This window comes from Acomys minous (genome assembly GCF_964271855.1).
Source record: "Acomys minous genome assembly, chromosome: 16".
NCBI classification, from domain to species: domain Eukaryota; kingdom Metazoa; phylum Chordata; class Mammalia; order Rodentia; family Muridae; genus Acomys; species Acomys minous.
In genome coordinates, this window is record NC_140498.1 from 26,114,008 (window position 1) to 26,132,975 (window position 18,968).

Genomic DNA, 18,968 nt, shown 5'->3' on the forward strand with positions numbered 1-18,968 from the left:
TGGACCAATATTACCCATGGCTAATAGAAAAACATGTGGCCCTGGTTTCTTATCAATATCACATCTAGGAAATCTTCCTTAAAGTTTGGAACTAGCACTGAGTTCTTCAGAATCTTTTTCACATCTTCTTCACATTTCCAAATGCCTCCTGTGTCTGTATTGGCCACAACTGCTTGTGTCAGAATGTTATGTTCTTACTGGTTATCCCAAAGCCCACGGACCTATGCAGCCTCGGTTGAAGAGTTGTTAAAAAGATAACAAGCTTATATTTTGATCCCTGTGGATCAGGTCATGAGAACATGAAATATTCAGTACATCTTGGTATACAAATGATAAATATAGAAATAAATTAATAAATACATAAATTACTTAAATATTTCAATAGCATAAAACCAAGTAGAATGCTAAAATATCTGTACATAAATTAGCCCTTTGTCTCAGCAGGCATTTAACATTTAAATGTAGAAATATAGCAAAGGTGTCATTTTGAACCTAAAAATTGGAAAAAGGCAGCCAAGCAGAAAATAGCTTTGGGGGTCTCTTCCATCATGAGGTGAAACTTTCCTTTCCTATTGTCTTCCACTTCTTTTCCTTCCAATGTTGCATCCTGGGATTGGATCCTGTAAAGGAATGTGGTAAGTCCATGTTGATCAGGAACATATCCTCAACGCCCTCCTGCTCCTCACCATACATGATCCCCAGCCATTGGGTCTTGGGGGTCTCCATGTGAGAACACCCAGCCTTTTCTTACAGGGCTCCAATTCACCTGGTTTCATGCTTGCCAAGGCTTTTCTTGAAAGAGTTTTTTTTTTTTTTAAGGGCATCTGATCAGGAAATTTCCTTATTTAAAAATGCTTCAGTGATTCCCTAAAGCCCTGAGGACAAGGTTCTAACTTCTGTGCACTTCCAAGTCCCCCTTACTCCGGCTGCTGGTGTCTTCCTCATCCAGTCTTTCTTTCCTTTCCCCATACAAGGGTAGGACCATGCCTGTTTTCTTTATTGCAATATCCCTGGCCTCAGGACGGTGCCTGACCTAACATAGGCATCAAATTACTATCTGCTAATGAACAAATGTGTTTCTGACTGGTATGTCTACGCCAGGAACTCTACCCCCCCCCCCCGCCCAACCCCCAGCTCCCACTGTTGTCCTTCACCAGCACCACTGATTATGTGGGTACGGCTGGGTCTCCTAGACCTGCTCACCTATTTGCAGGGTACACACTCCCATTTACTGAATGACGAATTGTAGTAGCGATCCTGAGCTTGCACGCAGACTTTTGCACCTTTGCATTCAACTGTGGCAGAGGTCTTGTCTACTAGGAATGGCTCTTTCTGCAAAGGAGAGAGAAGTTTAAGAGTTTTAGGCAATACAGGGCAGGCTGGCATGTTCCTGCCTTGGGATGCTACCCTTGCACCACCTGCTGGCAGAAGCTACAAACAGAGGTGTGTGTGTGTGTGTGTGTGTGTGTGTGTGTGTGTGTGTGTGTGTGTGTGTGTGTGTCCCACCTCATCCCTTAGCTGGGGTTGTAGGCATTATGATTCAGCTTTTATATAGTTTCTGGGAGTTAGAATTCAGGGATTCTCGCTTCAGCATGACTCACCTATCTCCCCTGCCTCACTTTTCTACTTCGTAAGCACCAACAGCAATGACTTGCTTCACCTCCCATCTCTCTGAGTAGCGGCCTTGCAGCAAGGCCTCGTAGGCAATCACAGAATATGAAGCTGATGTTGGGACTGAGACCAACTTTTCTTAGCTGTCTTCTGGCTATCAAGAAATACCTTCCCCCCGTGCCTGGCAGTTTACCAAGGTGACTTTAAATCTTAGCGGTGCTACTGAACAGCTGTGGTGCTTTTGGAAAATGTCTTTGGATCTCTGGATCCCCCCGAAAAAAATCCTTTGTATTTTCTCCTTATTTATGAATAGGTCCCATGATAATGCCTACCTCTAAGAATTGCAGCAGATAAGTACAGTATTTATATAAAATGTGTAGAAGGTTTCTAGCAAGTAGAAAGCACTCAGCACTACCTATTTAAGATATGTACATTGAATAAATGTACACTGGGCTGAAACTTAGCAAGATTTTAGGTAACAGTCAAACTGTTTCAAAATAACCTCATTTTTTGGGGGCTACTGATTTAAAGGAATGATTTAATCTCTGACCCGAATTGTTGCCACATTTTCAATGTATGTAGGAAAAAGCCATTTATTTTAACTGTTCTGTGAAACTGTTGCCCAGACTTTGCAAGAGATCCCTTGTTAAGGGCCAGAAGGCTGGAAAGCCACCACATTAGCCTGGGTAGGTGTGGGCACCTTGCTTAGTGAAAGCATTGCACAGTATATTAGAGAAGTAGGGATTATCCATAATGGGTGAAGCCCAGAACCAATGCTCTAAGCACTTATTATATTCACTTAGTTGAGTTAGTCATTTTAGGTTCCTGGATCCTACTAGGTCTCTATATCATGGATAATTTGAGTTGAGAGTTGATGGTTGATTACTGGAAGGATTGGGGTGGTTGGGGTAACCGCCTTTGCCTCCAGCAGACTGACACCGGGTCCTGGTTCTGTCGCTGCTCTAGCTGGGCGAACTTAGACAAGTCATAGCATCTCTGAGCTCCACTGTCCTTCTCTGTGAAGAGGTGACAGCAATACTGGCTGCCTTCGGGTTTGTGTGTGTGTGTGTGTGTGTGTGTGTGTGTGTGTGTGTGTGTGTGTGTGTGTAGGTTGTGAGTGACACATGCAGAAAGCCCTTAGCACGGTTCTAGTCCTGGTTGCTGGGATCTGCAGCATGGGCCTCGTAAATCCTACCTGTTTACACTTCCTCTCAATCTCCACCTCAGTCTTCTTCCTCTTCTTCTTAGTCCTTTCTTTATTGCACTGGATCTGAACAAAGAACTTGAGGGAGAAGTAGGAATGGGGAGTGCTCCACGAGTCAGGGTACTCCCAGCTGACCTCCACCTCATCGTTCTTCAAAGGCTTCACCTGCACGTTCTTGGGCGGATCCGGTTTGACTGCAGAAGAAGACAAGCATCCTTTGAGACCCTGGCAGGGCTTTGGAGCCGGGGTTTAGGCTTCTGAGATGACCGAGCCCTCCTCCTCCTTTCAGTCTCTAGGACAGTTCCTTCACTTCTCTGAGCACTAGGGCAGCACCTGTGAGGGACCCCTGCTGAGGAGGCTTCTCCCATACAAGGAAGTCGCCATTATTAGCCACACCCTATATTTTAGAACCTTTTCTTCATGGCACAGACTGGCAGTCCCTGATGGTCGGGTTGTCCTGCTTAATAAAGACTGGTATCTGGGCTCTGCGTCCAGGGACACCCTCTCTGGGTTTGATCCCCAACTTTTATACTAAGCATGTAGTTGACCCAGACCTCACAATCCATTATGTGCCCCCCAGTGGATTCTGTATGAGGATACAGTGTGTGTCGGGGTCATCCAGTGGCACTTTCTTCTACATGGAGGGACCTCTGTGGAGTGCGGTCCAGTGCAGGAAGCTTAGCCCCATTCCACACCATGACTATATGGTTCCTGATAGACACTTCACAAATACCCTCCGTAGTATGGTTAATACTACCAACATCTTTGCTTTAGGCCTCTGCCAAAAGTCATCTCCTCAGAGGTCTCTTTTCTGGCCATCTCTCATGAATAAGACGCATCCCTATGGACTACAGACTTTCTGCAAATCCTGAATCTGGTTCTCGAATCCCACCACATCCTATCGAGATGAGCCCTCCATGGGTACATGGTAAAGGAAACGAGGATGACAACCCCTCTGCCTGTTGACTTAGAAGCAAATGCCCAAGGGAATTTATAACCATACATATGCATTTCCATGCTAGAGAAAAAAGAGTCGTGAAAACTGCAGTTGGTAGGGAAAGTTGTGGCTCTGGGAACAGGTACTATGCTTCAGTGACTCCTGGGTTTGCTGCATCATCTGCCTGGGTAGCAGATTAGACATGTCGTAAAATGACTGCTACATTGGGCAGATCTGGGTCTGGCCTGCTGGCCTGTGAGATTTGAAATCTGGGGAAAGGTGCCTTAACCCTTCAATGTCCTCCTCTGTAAAAATGTAGACAGTAGTGTCTGTATCATGCTTTTCAGGAGGTGCAGGTTGAAAAAGAACGCAGGTGAGTCCTATACCCAAGGGCATCACGAACACGTGACAAATAGCATCTTGGCTTCCCAGGCATCTTGGCTTCCCAGGCAAACACACACTCCCATGCAAATCTTACTGATGTCCCTGATGAAGAAGCTGGTGCTGTAGTTCTCATATTTATTCTGCTCCTGTGCGTCCAGCACCAGCTCAATGGGCAGGGTCTCCTCGGCAGTGGGGCAGGCGACGTCCTCCTGGCATGACACCGAGTACTGCTCAAAGTCCTGCTCGTCCACTCTGACCTTCTCTGAAGACAGGGACGCTGCTCCACATGTCACTGCTCTGGAGTCAGGGGAGCTGGCCAAGACAGAAAGAGTTCTGTGTTGTATATACAGGATCGGAGAACAAGTGCCTGGTGGCTACAGTCTGAGAACAGACTATCCAGCTGTTTAGAGTTCTCCTGTGGGAGGGGCAACAAAACCCTCAGACTGAAAACAACCAAATAAAAAAACCCCAGCCCTTTCCAGGAGTGGAAACTTAGCTGTAAAAGACTAAAACTTACATTTCTGGCCTGAATGAATTTGGGAATATTTTAATGCAAGAGAACCTGCTTAAAACCCTCATATTGAAAATTTAAATTTTCAGGGCCGGAGAGATGGCTCAGAGGTTAAGACCACTGGCTGCTCTTCCAGAGGTCCTGAGTTCAATTCCCAGCAGCCACATGGTGACTCATAACCATTTATAATGACATCTGGTGCCCTCTTCTGGTGGGCAGGTGTATATGCAGGCAGAACATTGTATACATAATAGATAAATCTTTTTTAAAAAAAATTTAAATTTTCTCTATATCATTCATAATATTGATAGGTACTAAGTATAAAGAATTAAAGTGACAAAGATGCTTATAAAGGAAACATTTGTGTCTCTGAAATCCCCCTTTTAACTTAAATCTGAGTGCCAGATAAAGATACTGTTCAGTTTGTTAATTTCAGAATTTTTCAATAAATATTTAAGATAAACATATTCATTTTATCCAAATATTAACATGACTTTGAAAAACAAGGAAATTATATATGTGTGAGTTTGTAACCATCTTTTTCCTCTCTGAAAGGATTGTGGAGGAGTTCTCTAGGCAGAACACGGCAGTTAGGTTATTTCAACAAATGCACATCAATGCTCTATTTGAACATTCCTTTGCTAATTATGTAAAATATCTGTGTTTCTTATCCATGCATCAGTGTCTTCATGAACACAAAGATTTCTCTAGCAAGAAGTTTTTTAGGTCTATCTGATTTTTTTTTTTAAAGCTCATTGAGGTCTGCCATGTTACTATAGGCGGGCATCCGGCAATGTATGTGGTCCTCTTAAGGGCCACCTTGACTAGCTCAAAAAATTCTCATCTGAGCAGCAAGGACTTCAATGTCACCCCAAACCATTGTTTTCCTTAGATATGTTTGGGTCATGGCAAATTCATGCTAAAGATGGGACGGTGAGCCCCTAGTTTGCTTATTTAGAGAGGAGCAGGGCCAGGGCACTTAATCCACTGCCCTCCACATGGGATTTAGTTGGTAGGTCAGCTGTGGAGCAGCCAGACCACCAGCTATGCAGCCGTGGGAAATGGTTTCTTAGGGAAAGCCCACGTGTGTTGGATAAACTGAACTTCAGAATACTGGTGTTGGTGGGGCAGAAAAAAGTTGAAAAAGCTTTAGGAAAAAATCTCAGATCTCAGAGGGTTCTAGAATCTGGTCCAGGGCTTCCTAGAGCGAGGGCCTAGAGCATTCTGTTTCTGTTTTTGACACAAGGTAGAGTCTTGGCAAGTTGTTTGTAGCTGTGAACCCTATTTAATTTCTCCCCATTGCGCTGTGAGCCTTAATGAAGTATTGTCAGGCAGTTTGAACAAGTGAATTCAAAACCACCAGACAACTACTCTCAGAGGGCTGGCTTAAAGCCCCATGTCATTTCCACAGGCAAGCAGAGGGACGTTGAAAAAAAAAAAAATAGACTTGACTATGCTGTTCCCTTAGCATTCACTGATAACCCATGGACAGTTTGTACTTATCTTCTTTTGGAAACAGGCCTAGCAGAACGCTCAGGAAGTAGACCAGCTCCCTTACCTACTACCGCTCTTGATGCTGAACTTCAGGTCGGTTCTTTCTGCCAGCCAGGAGCAGGTGAACCGCCCAGAGTAATTTGGTGCCTCGCATCTCAGGAACGTCTTATTTTTGGAATCTGTATTTGAAAAAGAAAGCAGTTCGATATTTAGGAGTTTTCTACTAGTAAAGAAAGTTTATTATTTTTTATTTATTTATTTATTTATTTATTTATTTATTTATTTACTGTGGATGACTAAATGGTACAAGGGTGAGATTTTTTTTTTTGAGACAAGGTCTTTTGTGGCTTGGGCTGACACAAGGTCTCATGTAGCATATTGCCACGACATAGAAGGACCCAAGTCTCCTGATCCTCCTGTATCTGCCTCCCAAGTTCTGATCATAGGTATAAACCACCATGCTAGCCATAAAATTCTTTTGGTACTAAAAAGCAAACAAGGGGCCTTGCACACGCTGGGCAAGCACTCTACCAGTATCCTATGTGCCACACCTGATATTCATCCATCAACTTCCTTGGAAAAGGCTGCTTTGTTGACATGTGCGTCAGCACAGACTGGTAATGTCTGGATACAATACCGATTCTGTAGAGTGTGATGTGCTGCAGCACTTACTTTGTATTCGTCCCCCCGCCCCCCAGAGTTGTCATCTCAGTATTGAGTTATCAACTGAACATATTGGCTAACTTTTCACAGATAACCAATAATATCTCTGTTACTCAAAGAAAACTTGAAAACATGCATTCAGAAAGGCCACTAAACTCTCCCTCTCTGATAGGATAGTAATGGCCAATAGCCCAAGAATTCCAGGAAAACCAAGGAAAATGGAGATGATGGGACTTATGTTTAGTTGTTAACTGCACTAAATATGTCCTGCCTTTTCAAGTTTTTAGTTTTTGTAACTCTTGGGAGGGACAAACGGGCTGGAATGGGAGTGACAGTGATAAAGTTGTCTGGCAAGCACGAGGACTCTAGTTAGGTAAAAAATGCCAGGAAGGACGGCATGCCCTTGTAATCTCAGAGCTGGGGACAGAAAGATCTCTGGGTGTCACTGGCCAGCCAGGCCAGCTTATTGGTGAGCTATGGGCCAATGAGAGTTCCTGTTTCAAAAGAGAAGAAAAACAAGCATTTCTGAGGATACTATTCAAGGTTGTCCTTTGGCCTCCACATACATATACACCTGTACACACATGTGTACACACACACACACACACACACACACACACACACACACAATCACTATTTTCTTTCTTTCTTTCTTTCTTTCTTTCTTTCTTTCTTTCTTTCTTTCTTTCTTTCTTTCTATTTTAAGGAAGAGGTAGAAGAAAAGATACTATTCCAGGTAATGGAATTACTTTTCTGCTCCTTTAAAATGTCAGTGGACCAAATCCCATTTTCTTTCTTGTGGAGCAGGAGTCGTGAGTGGCTCAGAGTCTCGCCTCCTTTGTGGCAGGTGTATTGACCGGCATGTATAAACTCTTTGACTTCGAAGGTCACGGTCTTTCCAGACTCTTTAAAATCAATTCTCTGGTCTGAGGTCCAGGTGATATCATCTTCTTCAGGAGTGTCACAGGTGAGGGCGACGCTTTCTCCAGGGGCACCAGGGCTCCAGTCCACCTCTACAACATAAACTGTAGAGCACCATCAGTGAAGACCCGAAGCTTGAGCTCCGTCAACTCTGAAACGAGCTTGCATTCACTGTCTGGACATCCCCACCGCCCTTGACGCATCATAGCTTTACGAGAGCTTGGCAAATGCTTGCGGAGATGGTCTTAGGGCATGGAGCCCTGCCTGGGCTCAAGGTCACAGAACAGAGAAGCAGTTTTATAGCTGCCACCAACTCATTAACGGGCAAGTGGCCTGTTATAATTAATCTCTGATTAGTAAAGGGGTTACCTTGAAATAAGAAAGACGCAAACAGCCACAAGATTCCTTGTCAGAAGGCAGGGCTGGGGGAAGGGGGTGAGGGAGGGGAGTAAGCTTCCCGTTGCAGTTCACAGGGAAGACACAGGGGGCAGTGTTGAGCAGAGTAACAGAGTGGCTTAAAGCATAGGTGTGGAGGAAGAAAGACCAGGAAATCCTGTCTTCTCTAATTGGAAAGGAGGTTTTGAGCAAGGGATGAAGAGCTTGGGGTCCTCAGAGTCCTCACAAAATGCAAAGAACAATAGTGTCCATGCTTGTAGGTTTGGCTCTGAGGATAGATGGAAAAAAGCATGCGCCTTAGCACAGTTACTGCAACCTAACTCTGTGCTAGCTTTTTCTTATCATCATCACCACTTCCACCATCACAATGAAGCACAGACCAAAGAGCCAGGCAAATACACTGGAAAACCCTTACGATTATCCAGGAAGATTTAGGATTTTAGCCTCTTCTACATAAAACTCATCAATGGACATTGTCATTAGCTACCTTTTTTTTTTTTTAAGTTAATTTATACTCTTATGAAGCAGTAGACAATAACCTCCTCATTTTTGTTTTTGTTTTTGCTTCCAAGATAGGGCTTTTCTGTGTAGCCCTGCCTGTCCTGGACTTGCTTTGCAGACCAGGCTGGCCTCGAACTCACAGAGATCCGCTTGCCTCTGCCTCCCTGAGTGCTGGGATTACAGGTGTGCTTCGCTACACCAGTTGCTTCCTCATTCTTTGAAGGAAGGTACTGATGCCAAAGGGCTAAGCAAGGTCCCATCAAGTGTGAAGTGTCCCAAATGCTGTAGCTCAGGTGTTTTGTCTCCTGTGCTGTGAGACGCTATCTAATGCCAGTTTCTAAGTGAGCCTCCAGGAATGTCTGCATAAGAAGGTATTCCGGGGAGCATCACATCGAAGCTTCATGTGACAAAGCATCAAAGGTTCCCCACACATCAATTATTAAAGAGTAGCTTAAGTCAGTGGTCCTCAAAACCTGGTTGTCTCCCAACCTCCATGAGCAACATCACCAAGAAACTCATCGGTAATTCTTGCTCTTGGCTGCTGAGTCAGAAATGTTGGGGTTGGCTCCAGTGACCCATTTGTTAAGTCTTCTAGATGATCTGGGAGCCTGATTAAATATGGAAGACACTGTGATGAAGAGCTTGGGGTTTGGAATGACACAGCTGTGGCTCAGAACCAGCTGAAGGCCTTAAGAGAGCCCACGGCCTTGGGTGTGGAAAGGGACACTGAGCCACTTTAAGGTTAGGGTCATCATCTGACTTTCAAGAATTTCACTTTGTAGCCCAGGCTGGCCACACACTCATGGGCTGTCATCCAAGTTCAGGGATTACAGGTATGACTACCATGCTTGAGTCTGATGTTGTTCTTTTTAAAAATGAAAGTAAAATATTAGTGCTCTCTTTAGGTGACAAATAAACTGATTTGTATGCAAGCTTAAGACAGTTCCCCTAAGTGCCCTGTGAATGGTGGCTTTGTGATTAGCATTCAAGCATAAAGCACTGTGAAATGCAAAGCCCTCACTTTACCTCAGTGGGATTTGTAACTGCTGAACGGGAAGCAAAGATAAGAGGAAAAAAAAATCACTTGGGGCCAGACTCTTTGGAAATCATTAGCCTGAGCTGACACCAAACCACAGGAGCCTCTGACTTCCTCTGGTTTTTCTTTGTTCTCTAGGCAACTGAACAGTGCTGCTTGTTCTTTTCCTGTTGAGCCTGGTCTCAGAAACCCTAGAAGACCTCGGCTCTGGGGCAGGAAAAGACCTTCTTGGAGATACTGGAATCTGAGCTTAGTTATCTGCCGGGCTTCCGGCCATCACTGTGACCCCACTGGACTGATTTTCTGAAATTTCTGTAGATTACCAGATCAGAAGTAACTAAGGAGTTAACTCTGCCAAGGCCTCCGTTCCTCCCTAAGCACTCTTAAAAACAACAACAACAACAACAACAACAACAACAACAACAACAACAGAACCATAAGTTGTAGATCTGACTGTGGCAAAGGCTTTACTAAGGAGAGAGTCCAAAATTCTATTGGTGTGTGTGTGTGTGTGTGTGTGTGTGTGTGTGTGTGTGTGTGTGTGTATGTACATGAGCCACAGCTCATGTCTGGAGATCAGAGGGCAGTTTAGAGGAATCGATCCTCTCATTTTGTTGTGTAGATCCCAGTGATCAAGTCCGGGTCATCAGACTTGCCAGCATACTCCTTTACCTGCTAAGTATCTTTTTAGCCCTTGTGAATGGATGAAAAGATTGGCCTTGTTTGTTTTGTTTTCTTCTTCTTCTTCTTTTTTTTCTTTTAAGGTACCAGTCTTGGTATTGTACTCTCTCGGTCCACAAAAGGTTATTTCTAAGCACCAGCTGAGAAATCCTTTTATGCCCCTTTCCTCTTTATAGGCACAGAAGCAGTTGTTGCTCCATGCCCTCCTTGTAGCATCTTCTAGCATTTAAACACACAGGCTCTGAGGGGAGGCTAAGTAGGGGTGGTGCCCTGCTCTGCCCATTGTGGGCAATTCACTTAAACTCCTGAACTTCCAGTTTTCACCATCTGTAAAATGGGACATAGGTAGCTCCTGATTTATATGGCTGTTATAAAATTACATGAGGTTCTGTGTTTAATAAACATCAAACACTACTGTAGAATAGCTATAAAAGCAGACACTTCTGACATTCTTACCATGTGTTTCCTGAAGCATCTGAGATTCTATCTGGAACACCTGAGGACTGAGGTGATGGACCTTTGCTCAGTGTGAGAAAGTACAAGGACAGAGAGTGCCCTTTGCTATGCCAACACCACCAGTCTACTCACAATCACATCTCCATTGGGATAATAATGACAAGTTAGGGGCTTTTTCTTTTAAAGCAACAGTACTTGCTAATCTTTATATTCACTTTACCATATGTTGTCTTCTGTATTAATTAACATTCTCAACAGTCCACGTGGGCCATGCAATATTGAACACTCAATTAAGAAAACTGAGGCCATGAGGTTACCCAGCTCAAGGTTTCAGAATCAATACCTGGCAGAGCCACGGTTTGAACCCAAGTCAATGTGAATGTCAATCCCAAAGTAGCCAGAAGAAAACCATCTCAGAGCCCACGGAGAGGACGATGAAGTGTGGAGGAACGGGAGACAGGAGGAGACAACCTTGCTACTTTTCAAATTCTCTACTAGGGAATTTCAGTTGGTTAGAAGAGTCATTTTCTAGTATTAAAGGCAAAGACCATGGTGGCTTTGCTCCTTTCCTGTCATCCAACATGGAAACCTAATGAGGCAGAGATAGACGGAAGAAGGGAGGCTCACCCTGCCTTTCCCCTGAGCAAGGGCTTTCCTGCGAAGAGCCCGTGTGTGGCTGCCCACTTCAGCTCCTTTCCCAGAAGGCTGCCTGGAGCTCAGGCTTAGAACCTGGAGCACCACAGAAAACAAGGAAAGGCCACTTACCATCCTTCTCCAGCTCCCATATGGCCATGAGTGGAGATGCCAGCAAAACCACGGCAAACCAGGAGATGGTTAGCTTCTGATGACACATCTGTACAGAAGAGGAACAGGAGGAAGAGATGGGGTGAAGGAGAAGGAGGAGAAAGTGGGAACACGAGAGAGAGAGAGAGAGAGAGAGAGAGAGAGAGAGAGAGAGAGAGAGAGAGAGAGAATGTCAATTCTTATCCAATTAACAGGACCCACACTTTATCTGCCTTCTAAATATTGATTTTTCTCCTTTCTCTTCTACACTGTTGGGCTGGGATGATAGGATGTCCATTCTATCTTTTGGTGAAAAACTCTCCAAATAGGGAACTGCAGGCTACCTAGAGTTGAAAGAATCCCAGGGCCCAGCCATCTGACACTATTTTGTCTTTACAAGTATTTATTTATTACTATTCTATGTGTGCATTAGCATATGCGGAGGTCAGGGGACACCTTTTGGGAGTTGGCTGTTGCCTTCCACCATAGATTCCAGGCTCAAACTCAGGCTACCCTGCTTGTGTAGCAAGTAATTTTACATGCTGAACTGTCATATTGGTACCTACCATCATCCCCCCCCCCTTTTTTTTTTTTGGACACAGAGGCTCAGCCCTCGCTGTCCTGGAACTCACTGTGTAGATAAATAAGGTTGGCTTTAAACTCACAGCAATCCACCTGCCTCTGCTGGGAGTAAAGGCATGTGCCATCATGCCCAGCTATTACCTTATTTTTTTTTTTAAGGCTCATAAGCACAGAGACAGAACATGGCTTCCTGGATCCGCATTCAGCAGCCATATACTTAGTTCTGACTATGATACTAACGCAATACCTAAAGAGCATTGAACAGAACTCTGCTTTCTAAGACCAAGGCTGCCGAGCTACAAATACTTTCTCGGACAGTGGAAAGTGTGTGTTCTGCCTGTCATTGGGTGTCTGGATCACTGCCTACTGTTCAGTAGGCATTAGGGTGCCCCTGGCTAAAGGACCAGGTTAGGTGTGGGAAGGGTAACACAGGGTAAACTTCCAAGTTCTGGCAACGACCTGTAGTGGATTAGGTTTTTTGTTTTTGTTTTTGTTTTTTTTTTTGTTTAAATCTAGGCAGAAGTTACTCCAGATTCTAAGATTACCCTCTCCCTCACAACAAAACCCAGCACTTCTTAAGCTGGAGCCTATGAATAACCAGACCCCACTAAGAGACTCTTGAGTCTCAGTCCAGAGTTCAAGACTTAACAGTCTTGAGGGTTCCTGAAGCTGATGCATCTGCTCCTAGGAACACATTATGTTAGCCAGTGTTTAGGGTCCAGAACTCCCAAAATTCAAGGCGTCATTTGGCAGAAGACCATTACATTATTGATTGGCCCACCATGAAGTAATGAAATGCGTAAATCAGCCACCATCTTATATTGCAACTCAGTCTAGATTAACACCCAGGATTAGCAGAAACCTTTAGAGTGCAAAGACTATACCCCAACTCACTCAAAAATACAGTTGAGATCACTAGTATCTAATTAATTCCCATCAGAAATACCTCCATCTATCATGGGGGATGCCACCATCAGGCAGGGACAATATTTGAGAGATCACAGGTCTAACCCATATGAATGAAGGCTTCAACATTCCAGGCAAATACTTTAAAAATGAGCAGCCCTTGGCTAGAGATCGTGGCTTTATCAGAACTACCGATAGCCTTTGTGGACCTTGCTATGTTCCTCTCTTTCCTTACAAATATCATTGATGACAGAGACAAGACTAGAAGCCAGGCTTCATCCATGTCCAAGTTATCACAGAGCCAAGTACTAGCTGAAACTGATTGGTACATTCATGAGCCTGGGGTCAAGTAGACAAGGGCTTGGATTCTGGCCCTACTGCTCAGTAGCTATGTGGTATTGTTGGTGTCCTCTGAGCCACACTGACTTTACATAAAAAAATAAAGTCTTATGTGGTCTTAGAGGGCTGTTGATATGCAGTGAAGTGACGTATTACAACAGGCAACTGATGGCACATTACCATGCTTTAGCAGAAGAGCTAAGGAAAAAAATTGAAATTCTTTCCTTTTTGTATACAGTGGGTTGAGAAATAAAAATCTGCCAAAGTGTAGAGAGAACTGCCCAGAGAGAAGGGTGGTATAATTAATTATACACGGCTGTAAAACCCAGGTGGCGCAGCTCTGGGAAGGGAAGAAGGCAGAGATCCCTGGCATCTCCTGGTCATCGCTTCCTATGCTCTCTACACAGGGATTTCCCCTTTGGCTGCATGCCAGGCATTTCCTCTGTGGGCCTCGGGTGCATTTGCACACCACACGTGAACCGTATTTCAGGTTGAAGGGAGCCCTGGCAATCGTCCAAGGAGCAATCTTCATTTCGGCATCACCTACAGCCAACACATCCTAGATCATAGAAGACCAGCAGAGGGTGGAGACGGTGGCAGGTAGCCTCGTAGTCAAAACCACACAAGCTTTGGCTTTGGCTCTCTGGTTGATCTGCAGATGTTGGGGGGCTGTGTCCCTTGCACCCCCCACACTTCTTTCCACTCGGTAAGTTTTCACAGTTCAGGGTTTTGTTTTTTTTTTTTTGTTTGCTTGTTTTCATGTAATTTCATTGGTTTTTCTAAGCTCCTGAAATTCTTGTGCAAAGGACAGACACAGGAACCCTGGGTTAGACACTCCAGCTCCCTAGAGTGTACACATGCCTCCCACACTGCTGCCAGCTGGGGCAAAGCGCTCCTGAGTGGACATCCTTTTGGCAAGTTACATTTTGTTATTTTTTTTTTTTAAATTAAAGAAGAGAAATGGTACTTAAAAAGAAAAAATGCTCAGAAACAACAATACACAGTGACCGATGGCATGGGTAGCATAGGTGTCAAGGGTGGCGTGGGCAAAAGGCCCTGCTTCTAGAGCCAAACAGACCTCAGTTTCCCATTTGTCAGGTATGTGGCCCTGACAAGTTGTGTCGACATCTTCAAACCTTATACTCTAGTCTATAAATAAGAGCTCTGTCAGGATGCGAGTTCATGAAATGGTCCATCAAAGTGCCATCTTGATCCCCAAATGAAAACAGGACCCCAAATTACCTACTCTTCTCCTTCAGCATTACTGAAGTGGTAATAACTTGATTACATCTTTAATGTCTGTGCCCCTATACCGAGGTCTGGTGCTGACGTCATGTCTGACCTGTCTAATATCCAGAGTCTAACCTATGTGGATTCCCTGGATTGTTGGCGCAATAATCAAAGCATTTCAGATCTCAGCAAAATTAACTCTCAGGGATGACCTACTCTCATCTTGAAATGCCCTGCTTGAACAATCAAGCCATCGGTTGCTGCTCTGTGATCCCTGTGTAAAACCAAGACATCAACCTGGCCCCTTTCGGTGCCCATGACTTCACCTGGGCAAGCAGAGGAAACCAAGCCAGGAATATGATTTTTCTTTCCCATTAGCACAGAGTTTAGAACCCTTGAGGAAGAAGTTTTGAACACGACTGAGGCTTTTCTGTTTTGAAGAGGTGCAAAGTTAGGAAAAAAAATCCCAAAGAACCACAGAACCCAGCTACCCAGTTTGATTATCACAGCTAGTTCTAAAGACTGTCACCGGTAGGGAAGCAAATATGACATTCAGGTACAAGGGGGGCACGAAAGGCTTTTTAAAAAGGCGAGAACAGAATTTAACTATGCTCTTTAACAGATACGCATTCATACTTATAAACATGCACGTGCGTGTTATGTGTCTGTATAGGCAAAGCAAACCTCTGTATCAAACCCACATCTGTCCACAGGGTTTGACACACAGTATTAACGGCTCATTGTTTTGTTTGTTTTCTTCTTTCTGAGACAGGGTCTCAAACTCAGTAGGTAGCTGAAGTTGGCCTTAAACTCCTGTTCATTTTGCCCGCTCCCCCCCCCCCCCCCCCGACAAATTTTGGTCTTACGGGTGTGCACCACCACATCAGCCGACTTTCAAAATGTAATTAGCCGACTTTTAAAATGAATGTTTGAAACCTCTGTACCCAAAGTGCCTAGTTTTCACCAGCAGGAGGAAGCCATCTGGGATGCTTCCAGAACCCCTTACTCCCCACTCCCGTGCTGCTTGGTTCAAGGGTAGCACGCCCCCTGGACTCTGTCCCTGGGCAGCCTTCAGGCTTAGGGACTCAGTGGCAGGGAACAGAAGAGTACTTACCTTGCTTTGCTGAGGGCTGCCTGGTCTGGTGTGCCTGGACCACTGTTCCTTCTGCTGCTGTGGCTGCTGCTGGAGCTTATATACCCTACTCCTACAGAACTTTCTGATGGAAACCCAAACTAGAAACTGACTAGTCCCAATTGCAACACTGAGAACTAGTGTCAAAACATTCTGGGGGAATTTTAAGAAGTTCCTCACCGCCCCCCCCTTGTCTCTCTGAGTGCACCCATCACATGGAGGGAAGAGAGACATCGAAATCCCAGGTAAGAGGAAATGACTTCGGGGTGTGGAAAAAGGAAGGAGACAGCGATGCTAATTTCTGTTTACATCATGCCCAAGGTGAGTGAATAGAGGTGGCGATGTCCAACCTCCCTGGATTCCATACACTGGGGGAAAAGGAAGGTCATGCCCCAAACTGAGTTCATGATTCATGCTACAGTCAAAAATCTAGATGCTATGGGCCCCAAAGCGTACTCTACCATCCTGAAGACCAGGTAGAGAAGATGATTGGCAAAGAGCCTGGTGTACCTGGGCCACTGTCCTCCATGTTGTCTTGTTAACATCTGAGTTTCAGAGGCTATAACCACCTGTTTGGCTCCTGATACCTGATACCTCCATCCTCCCTGAGACTTACCTCTGTTGTCTGTATCTAGAGGCAACCCTGGGGAGAGGAACAATTAATAATATTCATGTGTTTTTAGGCGTCTCCTATGATCATAGGTTCTTACTCATGGACCGATGGTAACAGGAGCTGAACTTGCCACAGGGCAGTGTACAGATGACCTATGCCATACTCAAAGGTATTGCGTATCCCGACTACATTCTCATTTCATTAATCACATATTTGTGGTCCTAGAAACCATGTGAAATTTCTCCTCTTGAGGGATTTAAAATTGCAAAGAGGTGTGCAATGGTGTGTGGAGATGTTACCTCTCTTCTCCCTCTGCTCTTGCAGAGGGAGTCAGTTCTTGCTCATCCAGTTCGCATACGGATGTGGGCCATTATTAGAGCCGCCGACAGAGGGCGCTTCAGCGAGGACATCCTCGCAGTTGGGACAAGGCACCGCTTCTCCATTCTTGTCCCCGGCCTGGGTCCCTGCCGCCTGGGAAGTTCCTAGGGGTGAGGCTGGACCAGGCCAGGTTTCGGGCGGTGGAGATTTCCGGCCTAACTTTCTTCGAAGTGTCAGTCGGCCTAGGGGGGAAAACGGGAAACTACTCGGGTGAGAACTGCGGAGCTTCCCAGCCATACACTTCCTCACTCTTGCAGGCCAGATGCAATCCCTCTGGTGCTGACTGGCTTCAAGCTGAGGGTGGAGACATCAGTCATAGCAAGGCAGCTAGTGGCCTCCCTGAACTTTGATTCCTAGGCTTGGAGCAGAACTAGTTCTGTATACAAGATTACTCTTTAGTGAGCGAAATAGGTTTCATTGCACATTGGTTGTACTGTATAGTGTGTGTGTGTGTGTTTCATAACTGACTTGGAGGGACGTTCTGTAGTTTCCTTTATTTGTTACAATAAATATTTAAGTATGTAACAAACTTGTGTGTGTGCGTGCGCGTGTTTGTGTATCTGTCTGCAATAAAGTTTGAAACACTCTCAACCAATTACAAGAGCACACTGAACAGCTAAGGTGGTATGGAATTGACTTGGAACTATTTAGAGTGACGGCATCGCTGTAGCCAAGCCCTCACACCCCTCCCCTACAAATACACACAGACACGAACTAAGACAACCCCCTTATCAGTGACCAATGATTTATTCATGTGACTATGGAGCACCTTCAAAATTTTGGAGATGTATAATTGATAACATAAAATCTCAGTAAAAAAAAAAATAATGTGCCAATTATGGCGAAGCTCTGAGGACTGGCTTAAGTCTCTATAACTTAGGTTGCTGGTCAGGCTGAGCCTATGTGCAGAGCTCTCAAGGACAGATGGGGAGTTCGTTAGAGCGTGGTCCCTGGGCTCTCCAAGAAGTGGATCCAGCACCTTCTTGGCAAGGTACTTAACCAGCTTCACAGCTGCAGTGAGGGTTAGTAAATGTCCCTGGGACTAGCTGTGACAATGAAAGGTATTTCATGGCATGCACCAAAGAAAGCATCATGGGGCTGAAGAATGGTTCCTTAAGGCATATTTATTTTTAATTCCACCCTGTCCGGGGGGGGGGGGGGAGAAGCTTGATGTGGCTCATGGGGCTAGATCAAGGATGGCTAGGGGGATAGAAGACACAAGAGAATGCTATGCAGAGGAAGAGTGGGTTCCCAGCCAGGTTCCCATGAAGCTACTTGGCTGTGGTTGAGCTGCTTTGACTTGGAGCCTCCAGACAGCCAAGACAAGTAAGATAAACTAGACCTCATCCCATGAGCCTACTTTGATTGGTCCAGCTTACCCACAGGGGAAGTAGTTCTCAAAGTCTATCTGCACATGGCAACAAAATGCAGCTTTCTAGACCTCATACTAGCAGGCTCACTCAGTGGACCTGGAATAGGATGCAGGACTTTGAACTAGGGCACTGATGTATTAAATAGTACTATGTGGGTACCACAACTGGCATTTGGAGACATCCTACACACCTGAGTCCCACTGCCTAACACAGCATCTGTTGCCTCACTCGGGTTTGAACATTCTGCAAGGCCAGCCAGCTCCAGGATGACGCCAACCAACGCCCATTGGCCTGATTTCTCTGGTGAGATCTGCCAGCTCTTCTCAGATTGCATCCAGATTCAGATTCCATGGGCTCCTGGTGCTCTTTCTATGGGAGAGGGAGATCTGATGATACAGAGCAGGCATGCCGAGCCATCAGGCCAATAGCGTGGCGATTAGACTGCGGCAGGGAGCAGAGAGCCCTCCCTCTGGCAACTGAGTGTCCCTGAAAGAATTTTGTTTTTAACCAAAAGGCCCCTTCCCTTACCAAAAGATGTCTATAAGCCCTCAGTTTACTTTTCAAATCCAGTACAAATGGTGATTGCTTTTGAACACTAGTGTTCAATGACAGAGCTAGACAGGCATCCACACTCTTGTCAAAAAATCCAAAACCAAAATAGCCTTGAACAAGAAGCTGAAGCTTTGCTGCAGAGACTCCTAGCAGTAGGCATTACCAATGTTTTGGTGTGTGTTCCTCCAGAGTCCCCGGGCCCCTTTATATATTTATGAATTTGGCCGTCTAAGCGGGATCTCGCTATACCCATGATTCCAAAATTCTATTAAGTTGAGAGTTATA

The 18,968-nt window shown here is 45.1% G+C and overlaps 1 protein-coding gene across 1 annotated transcript; it reads right to left on the reverse strand.

Moving 5' to 3' along the window:
• Positions 1 to 1,203: 1,203 nt before the first annotated feature.
• On the reverse strand, positions 1,204 to 11,648 carry IL12B (interleukin 12B; the record flags this gene model as incomplete). The annotated part of the gene is made up of 6 exons (XM_084762319.1): positions 1,204 to 1,332; positions 2,807 to 3,009; positions 4,231 to 4,448; positions 6,206 to 6,320; positions 7,554 to 7,829; positions 11,561 to 11,648. 6 exons carry the CDS (start codon positions 11,646 to 11,648, stop codon positions 1,204 to 1,206), a joined length of 1,029 nt encoding a protein of 342 aa, XP_084618445.1.
• Positions 11,649 to 18,968: the final 7,320 nt, after the last annotated feature.